Source organism: Pantherophis guttatus, chromosome 13, assembly GCF_059756535.1.
Source record: "Pantherophis guttatus breed Tessera chromosome 13, ASM5975653v1, whole genome shotgun sequence".
In the NCBI taxonomy this organism is placed as follows: Eukaryota; Metazoa; Chordata; class Lepidosauria; order Squamata; family Colubridae; genus Pantherophis; species Pantherophis guttatus.
Genome location: NC_142075.1, coordinates 20,521,453 through 20,530,639, shown reverse-complemented (window position 1 = coordinate 20,530,639; position 9,187 = coordinate 20,521,453). Strand labels below are relative to the sequence as shown.

General features: G+C 43.0%; 1 protein-coding gene across 1 annotated transcript; it reads right to left on the bottom strand.

Moving 5' to 3' along the window:
• Positions 1-1,393: 1,393 nt before the first annotated feature.
• On the bottom strand, positions 1,394-7,585 carry TERB2 (telomere repeat binding bouquet formation protein 2). Its single transcript, XM_034432601.2, has 7 exons — positions 7,522-7,585; positions 6,196-6,277; positions 4,821-4,960; positions 3,391-3,476; positions 3,062-3,135; positions 2,648-2,727; positions 1,394-1,777 (listed from the first exon to the last, which is right to left on the bottom strand). The coding sequence occupies exons 1-7, from the start codon at positions 7,583-7,585 to the stop codon at positions 1,632-1,634; spliced, it is 672 nt and encodes a 223-aa protein (XP_034288492.2). The 3' UTR covers positions 1,394-1,631.
• Between the last annotated feature and the right edge of the window lie 1,602 nt (positions 7,586-9,187).

Genomic DNA, 9,187 nt, shown 5'->3' with positions numbered 1-9,187 from the left:
GCACCCGAAGGCCAGACAAGGAACAATGGATGGAAACTGATCAAGGAGAGATTCGACCTGGAAATAAGGAGAAATTTTCTGACAGTGAGAACAATCAACCAGTTGCCTTCAGAGGTTGTGGGAGCTTCATCAGTGGAAGCTTTCCAGAAGAGACTGGACTGCCATCTGTCAGAAATGGTGTAGGGCAGTGGTCCCCAACCTTTTTATCGCCGCGGCCTGCTAAGCGCGCGCAGGGGTGGGGCCACAGCCCAGGAGCCTTTGCGCAGGCCCATTGCGCACGGCCCAGGAGCCTTTGCGCAGGCCCATTGCGCACGGCCCAGGAGCTTTTGCGCAGGCCCATTGCGCACGGCCCAGGAGCCTTTGCGCTGAAGCGTTCCTGTCCCCCGGCCGCTGCGCGGCCCGGTGCCAGGTACTCCACGGCCCGGCACCGGTCCGCGGACCGGGGGTTGGGGACCACTGGTGTAGGGTCTCCTGCTTGGACGAGGGGGGTTTGGACTAGATGACCTAAAAGATGACCTCAGCGTTTAGTCATGTCGGCCACATGACCACGGAGACATCTTTGGACAGTGCTGACTCCTCGATTTAGAAACAGAGATGAGCAACCGCCCCCTAGAGTTGGGAACGACTACCTTTAGGGGGCACCTTTACCTTTACCTTTATTTGTTTCCTAATATGATTTGATTGTTTATTAGTCACCTATGACTTTCACTCAGTTGTATATTATGATTTTTGATGAATGTATTTTTTTTTCCTTTTATGTACACTGAGAGCATATGCACCAAGGACAAATTCCTTGTGTGTCCAATCCCACCTGGCCAATAAAGAATTCTATTCTATTCTAACTCAAGTATTTATATTGCTTAATTCTTTCTTTTTCTTTTTCTTCTTTTTTTTTTTTTTTTGGAGATCAGTTATGGCTGGCTCAATGCTTCCACCTTCTGGCATAGTCTGGACAAGACTGGCACTAATTCACCACTGGCAGAGAAAGTTAATATTTTAAAAATAATGACTTGCTCCCAATTTAGATCCTTTTGTGCCTTTCCAAAAGACCTCTGTGAGCAATAAATATGGATGAAACCAACAATTGATATTCCCAATCATTAATCAAAACCGGTTCGTTGGGTGACTTCGGGCCGATCACCAGGAGTCGGTGAGTTCTAGTATCGCCGTAAGCGTGAAAGTCAACTGGGAGACTTTGGGCCAGTTGCTCTCTCTCTCACCCCAGCCCACCTCACAGGGTTATTGTGGGGAACACAGGAGGAGAAAGGAGTATTAAATGTGTTATCCACTTTGCATTACTTATAAAAATAATAAAGGGGGGATCTAAATAAATAAAAACATTCATATTTCATGGCAGAGCAAAAGTCAAAACACAACGAATCGAAAACGCATCGATTTCATTAAACAGTGCAACATTTTAATAACTGGAATTCTAAGAACAGGATACGCCCTAAATTGGTCGGATTGAATCATCCACACAAACAGCAGTGTGAAACTTCACAACATTTGCGCTTAACAGCTTTTGCAAGAATAACGTTCCAAACTCTACTGTAAAAAAAGAAGAAGGAATAAAAACTGCAGGGAAGTTAATTGAGAAACAAACTTTGTTCTTCATAAGGATCCAAAGTTATTCATGACTTCCTCTTTAATTTCATCTTCACATCAGAGAAAACATTGGCTTCGTTTGGAATCCAGTATGCTAAATAACCAGAACAACCAGGAATGAAATCTCGTATCTCCCCGAGAAATTTCTTCAACACTTTCTCAGAAGTATAACCTAGAAAAGAAATGCTAATAAATATACATTATACAGATAATGATAGATAGATAGATAGATAGATAGATAGATAGATAGATAGATAGATAGATAGACAGACAGACAGACAGAAAGACAGAAAGACAGACAGACAGACAGATACCAGTAGATAGATGGATGGATGGGTGGGTGGGTGGGTGGATGAATGGATGATAGATAGATAGATAGATAGATAGATAGATAGATAGATAGATAGATAGATAGATAGTTATTAGATGGAAGATAGATGATATAGATAAATAGGCAGGCAGGCAGATAGACAGACAGATAGATTGATATAGATTAGGTAGATGATAGAGATAGATAGATAGATAGATAGATAGATAGATAGATAGATAGATAGACAAACAGACAGCTAGATAGAGATAGATAATATAGATAGACAAACAAGAGAGAGAAAAGAGGGGAGAGAGAAAGAGAGAGAGAGAAGAGAAAGGTGGGGGATAGAACAGCATGGAGACCTAGTGGTGAAGACATTCGCCACCGCTCAGAAAGTTGAGAGTTCAATCCTAGCTAGCGGCAGATGTTTTTCTATCAGGGTGCAAAGAAAAATATATCTGCTGTGAACTCCCCATAGGTGTCAGGAAGGGCATCTGGCCAGTAAATGCTCAACTCCATCCCGACTCTATCCCGAATTAAGGGATTACAGGATCATAAAAGGGGAGTTGAGAGAGAGAGAGAGAGAGAGAGAGAGAGAGAGGAAGAGATGAATGTCTCCCACAACATCCTCTAACATTTGTCCAGCATCATGAGACATTAGAATACAGCACCGAGTCATTGATCTTCTGAATTATGTGTCTTAATAACTCATTCATCACATATTTTATTTACCTGTCACCATGTTACTTGATGGATAATCTTGAAGAGGAATGTATGTTAGCTTTCCTGTTTCAGATGTCCTTGGACCTTGGCTGCAAAAAAACATAAATATTAGAATCCTAGGGCTGGAATCTTCTAGTCCAACCCCTCTATGGAGAAATATAGTGAGAAGAGATGCTTTTAATTTCAGTTTATTATTTTTCTTATCTATCATCTTGCTAACTAAGGATCAAGGATATAGGCTTTGCTCCGATTAATCATTTTCAAGAGCCAACAGATTAATTAGATTAATTAGTCATTAATTAGATTAATTAGTCATTAATTAGATTAATTAGTCATTAATTAGATTAATTAGTCATTCTCAGTCAATACATTACTATTCAATACATATCAATCTCCTATTATTGATTCCATTCAAATTTATACCATTTCTCCAGTTCTTTCTTGTCTCTTAACTGTTCTTGCTTCTTGATGTTTTTTGACTCAGGAGTTGGACCAGACTGTGGACAGAAAAACAACCTTAATTTCTAATTTCTCATTACTCCATCTGGCTATGCCAATTTATAAAAGAAATTCAATCAGCCCCATTAATCTTATTTTCTTATATGGGGCAGTAGTCACCTTCTATGAACAATTTTGCCTGATGAAAAATAAGAAAATTCAAAATACCAGGCAATAATATTATTCTAAAGTAGAAAGTTTGGGTTTTATAATAATAATATTGTTAACTGTTGCCTTCTAGATATTTTTCTTACCTGGAGTGTAAGTGGACTGTAGTGTAAGTCCTGGACTGGACTGGTTATCTGTTCCCATATAAAGTGGCCAATTTTTTTTCTAATTTCTACAGTGAAGGCAAAAGGAAAAAAGAAAAAGAAAAAGAAAAACCGCTCAAGAAGGGAAAAGTTATTCCATTATTAATGTAATAACAGAGTCATTCTGTACTAGCAATTACACTGGCTGCCAAATTTATGCACAGTAATTAAATATGATGCATCATTTATAATAGAATAACAACATCTATTTCCCAGCCTTAACTGGAAATTTATCTCCCCACCTGGGAAATTTCTAAAGAGATTCATCCCATGCTTACAATATGGCACAAACCTGATATAGTTAGAAAAACAAATGGAGCTCACTTGCACGCATAGCTATAAATGTGCAAATCCACACTCCATTATATCTCTGTTTATAATATATGTAGTTGCAACTGTTTGAAGGAGTTTTCTTGCTAAACATATCAGCTGTTCTTTTATACAGGTTTTTTTTTTTTTTTAATTTGATTTATATGCCACCCTTCTCCGAAGACTCAGGGCGGCTTACAATGTGCTCAGCAATAGTTCTTTTCTGCAGGACCTGGTGCTCTAATATAGTCCACCCAGAGCAAAAAGCAAGGTGTACATTTCACGCAAGCATGCAGGCATCCATTAGAAAGCGGAAGGAAGTACTTTGAACATCTTGATCGCACTGACAATTTTACACTTATTTCTAGAGAGTTATTCCTCCCACCCCTCACAACGAGCTTTTGCAATCATTTCAGGGTGAATAATAAACAGAGACAAAGGATATGAATTTCCTAGAACTCCTGTTTGCTCTCTGGTGACAGCAAAAGAAAGAGGAAGGAAGGAAGGAAGGAAGGAAGGAAGGAAGGAAGGAAGGAAGGAAGGAAGGAAGGAAGGAAGGAAGGAAGGAGAAAGAGAGAGAGAGAGAGAGAAAGAAAGAAAGAAAGAAAGAAAGAAAGAAAGAAAGAAAGAAAGAAAGAAAGAAAGAAAGAAAGAAAGAAAGAAGTCAGAAAGGAAGGAAGGAAGGAGAAAGAGAGAGAAAGAGAAAGAAAGAAAGAAAGAAAGAAAGAAAGAAAGAAAGAAAGAAAGAAAGAAAGAAGTCAAGAAGGAAGGAAGGAGAGAGAGAGAGAGAGAGAGAGAGAGAGAGAAAGAAAGAAAGAAAGAAAGAAAGAAAGAAAGAAAGAAAGAAAGAAAGAAAGAAAGAAAGAAAGAAAGAAAGAAAGAAAACATCATCTGTTGAATTTAGGGCTAAGGAATGCCATGGGACACATATAAGAACAAGGATGTGCAGTTAGACAGATGTCTGGCATTTTTGTCCACTTTTTGAGTCCTCCCCAAGGACCCAGAACAGGCAGATGTTGATGTTGTTATTAAACCTATTACTCATTCTGGTCCATGCGTACTACCTTGTTGCAAGCTGGCTGGTAGGAGAACGAAATGTCCTAGAGCTACGGTATGTTTTGTTTTGGCCTTGATATTCGCAGTAAGAAAGCAGGAATGAAAAACCATGACTCGGTCCTCCAGATAGTCTAAACTTTGGTGTATTCTGGGAAAAGAAGAAGGAAAATTATTAAATTGTGAAACAATTTATTTATTTATTTATTTATTGCTTACATTGCGTTAGATCTCAACTTCCCAAGGGAAGGAAGTGAAGATTTGCAGAAAGCAGAACATTTCTGGTAAGTCCGTGAGTCAGTAGTATAAAGCAATTTCTTTGTCTCTATTAAATACCTGCAGCAGGCATTTTTTACAATGTGGTGTCCATTTTTGTGGTGCAGTGGGTATGTGTGTGTTCATTTATGTATATGCGTTATTATCTATACGACACAAGACTCTAGAAGACTCACAGTTCTTAATTTTTTTTTCTTTTTACGACCTCTTAATCCTTTTATTCGTGGTACAGTCGGGTGAAGCTGAATAGAGCTGAGCATTTACTATCTGGATGCCCTTCCTGACACCTGCATGGAGTTCACAGCAGATATTTTCTCTTTGCGCCCTGCTAGAGAAACATTTGCCGCTGCCTTGAATTGTACTCGCAACCTTTCGAGTGCAAAGCAAGCGTCTTCACCTCTAGGCTACCACGCAGCTCACTCGCAGCTCTTAGTTAAATAACCAAATTCTAAACACCAGCCATCTAATCATCTTTGTTGATCTTCTCTGCACTCTTTCTAGAGCCGTGATGGCGAACCTATGGCACGCGTCCCACAGGTGGCACGCGGAGCCATATCTGTGGGCACGCGAGCGTTGCCCTATCTTAGCTCCAGCGCGCAAGAGCGCACCAGCCACCTGATTTTCGGCCTTCCGGTCCCACTGGAAATCGGGAAACATGCCATTTCCAGCCTCCAAAGGGCCTCCGGGGGCGGAGGGGGGAAGGCCGTTTTCGTCCTCCCCAGGCTCCAAGAAAGCCTCTGGAGCCTGGGGAGGATGAAAAACGGGCCACCATGCCAAAACCAGGGGAGCGCAGGTGGGGTCACGTGTGCATGCATGGGGGGGCGGGATGCATTGAATTATGGGTGTGGGCATGCATGCGTGTGCGCCCCCTCCCCCGTGCTCCCCGTGCTCTAGAGTCTCCTCATCTTTTTTACATTGTGGTGACCAAAACTAGATTAAAAACTGGATTAGAAAAATAAGATCCTCTAAGATTGGACTGCCATTTTTCAGAAATGGTGAAAGGTTTCCTGCTTGGGCGGGGGGGGGTTGGACTAGATGACCTACAGGGTCCCTTCCAGCTCTGTTAATCTAATCTAAAAAAAGATACTGATCCAAGCGGAGTTGCGATACCTTTTTGTATCCGGGTGAGAAGCATTGCTGCTGAAGAGATAATCGGCAGCTTCCAAATTCACAATCACCCCTCCTTCACCAACTGCAGAAAAAGATCACAAGGAAGGTCCTTGATCATGCAACGCAAAAGGTGAAGTCACAATACAGGTGGTCCTCGACTTACAACAGTTCATTTAGTGACCGAAGTTACGTCACTGAAAAAAAGTGACTCATGACCGTTTTTCACACTTACGACCGTTCCAGCATCTCCTTGGTCACCTGATCAGAATTCAGACGGTTTGGCAAGTGATTCATATTTATGACTGTTGCATTGTCCCGGGGATCATACGACCCCCTTCTGACAAACAAAGTCCACAGGGAAGCTAGATTCACTTAACCACTGTTTAACTCACTTAACAACAGCAGGGATTCGCTTAACAACGGTGAAAAGGTGTAAAATGGGGCAAAATCTCACTTAATAAGCCTCTCACTTAGCAACAGATACTTGGGGCTCAGTTGTAGTCGTAAGTCGAGGACTACCTGTAGGGTATATTCTTTGCAAATGACATGGTCTTCCAAGAGTTCGTTTTTTCTCGGAAAAAGACGGAAAAGTTAAAAAAAATCTAGATTTTTTGGAAAACCCTGATATAGATAGTCCTTGACTTGCGACCTTTCGTTTAGTGACTGTTTGAAGTTCCGGTGGCCCCGAAAAAAAAGTGACTCAGCAACCGCTCCTTGCACTTACGGCCGTCGCAACATCTCCACGGACACGTGATTAAAATTTGGGCACAGGCTTTTAGCGTCCCAGGGTTATCTGGTGGCCATTTGCGGCCTACCTGCTTGGCTTTCGGCAAGCAAAGTCAATGGGAGAAAGCTGGATTCGCTTAACAACGCCATGATTCACTGAACAGCGGCAGTGGTTTGCAAAAAAAAAAAAAAAAAAAAAAGTCACGAAGTTGGGTGCGGCTCACTTAATAACCGCCTTGCTTAGGGACGGAAATTCTGGTCCTCTTTTGCGGACATAATTCGAGGACTACCTGTGATGGTTCTTAAAAAGATTACCAGCTGTTCCAGGTTCAGCGTTTCCAGGCAGAGAAATTTTCCTCTGGCTTTGCGGGGGCTCTAGGTCCATGCCCCCAGCCGCCATGAACAAAATTCAAAAGTTTTTTTGGGGGGAGGGGGCTTCAATGGCATGGGCGCCATTTTGACTTTTTTGACTTCTCCCTAGCCGATATCACCAGCAGCCCTTAATTTCAACTGGGGGAAGCCTTGGGCCCCATCACTCCCAATGGGGGCTTTCCCTGCTTTCCTCCCTCTCCCCCCCCCCACCGGCAGGGATTCCCTCACCCCAAAGGCGGCGAATCCCTGGGGGGACGCTCTGCGAGAACCAGGCGCTGCGGCCCCTAAACATCCCGCCGTGAGGCCGAGCGGGGGCCTCCCAAAGCTCCATATACTTCCTTTCCATCCAAATGAAGGCCCCAAAAATGTCTCCGCCCACCCATGGAAGAAAGTGGTTTGCACACATGTCCTGTCTTCTTGCACGCATTTGCACCCGGGAGCCCATTAATATGCATGGAGGTTGCATGCAAATCACAGACTGTGTTTCCTTCTTCATTGTGGGGGGTGGGAGATGGGGGTCTCCTGTCCGGTCGGGATGTTCCAAGGGCAGCTAAATCCAGGCGTAAAAAGAGGCCCTGAAACCAGCTCGGCAGATTCCAAACACCGACTTTTGCAACATGTCAATCATGCGAACAGCCGCCGTGCTAAGAACGATCTTTCAAACCAACAGAAGGCAAAGAGTAACTCAGATCGACAGCTGGTTTTCGCTTTGGAGTACAGGCGGGTCCTCGGCTTACGACCCTAATGGAGGCCAGCGTTTGTGTGGCTGAGCGAACCATTCGTTCACTGAGTTTGGCTCTGTTCTACGAGCTTTCTTGCCACGGATGTGAAGTGAATCGCTGCATTGTTGAGTTACTTGCACACACGGTTGTTAAGTGAATCTGGCTTCCCTGTTGAATTTGGTTGTCAGGTGGTCGCAAAAGGGGACCCTGGGACTCTGTGACCGTCATAACTATGAGTCAGTTTCATAGGCCTTTCCAGCATCCCCCACAGTCACGAATTTAGTGACCGTGGGGGATGCTGGAAAGGCCATAAGCGTGAAAAACGTAAGTCGCTTTTTTCAGTGCCGTGGTAGCTTTGAACTAAAATCTCGCTAAATGAACTGTTGTAAGTTGAGGACTACCTGTAGTTCCAGATGTTGCAGGTTCTGGGGCGGTAAGATCAGGAGGAGTCCTTTTCCAACGAACACATTTTATTTAAAAAGAGATCTGATGAAAATGTCTGCCTGTTAATAACATTGGTTAGCTGGAATGGTGCTTGTCAGGCTTCTGAATTTGTGCAGGAGCTGTGAAGTCATCACAACTGCTGAGTTCCTGACAGTAACCATGGATCTCAAACACAAAAAGTGATTGCAAATATATAAATATTTATGGGTGTTCCTTTTTTGTTTTTCTTTTTTGAAACAGCAAATCCACCCACTGCAATAATAGATTTGGGCCTTTCTTTAGGCTGGATGACTTTTCACCAATACAGGTAGTCCTTGACTTACAACTATTCATTTAGTGACTGTTTGAAGTTAGGGTACAGAATAAAGTGACTTACGACTATCACACCCCTGTCAAAGCATTCCCCCCCCCACACACACACACACAATTCGAGCATTTGGCAGCTGGCATGTGGGCACCATCTTCCCAGCCAGCCTCCGACAAACAAAGTCAATGGGAGAAGCCAGACTTGCTTAATGACCGTACGATTCGCTTAACAAGTGAGGTAATTTGCTGAAAGGTGCTAAGAAAAAGGTAAAACGGAAAAAGGTAAAAACGTGCGTGCCTCACTTACCAACCGTCTCGCTTAGCAATGGGAAATCTGGCCCCAGGTGCGGCGTTAAGTCAAGGACTACCTGTGCAACCGATTTTTTAAAAAATCTGGGGGAATGATGTTTGGCCAGTTATTA

What these genes read in the sequence shown, in the direction of transcription:
- TERB2 (XM_034432601.2), bottom strand. Translation starts at nt 7,585, where the DNA reads ATGTTTAGGGGCCGCAGCGCCTGGTTCTCGCAGAGCGTCCCCCCAGGG. An exon ending in ACCAGCCAGCTTGCAACAAG is followed by an intron (nt 3,477 to 4,820) that starts GTAGTACGCATG and finishes CCTTCACTGTAG; the next exon opens with AAATTAGAAAAAAAATTGGC. An exon ending in AAGAAAGAACTGGAGAAATG is followed by an intron (nt 2,728 to 3,061) that starts GTATAAATTTGA and finishes GTTTTTTTGCAG; the next exon opens with CCAAGGTCCAAGGACATCTG.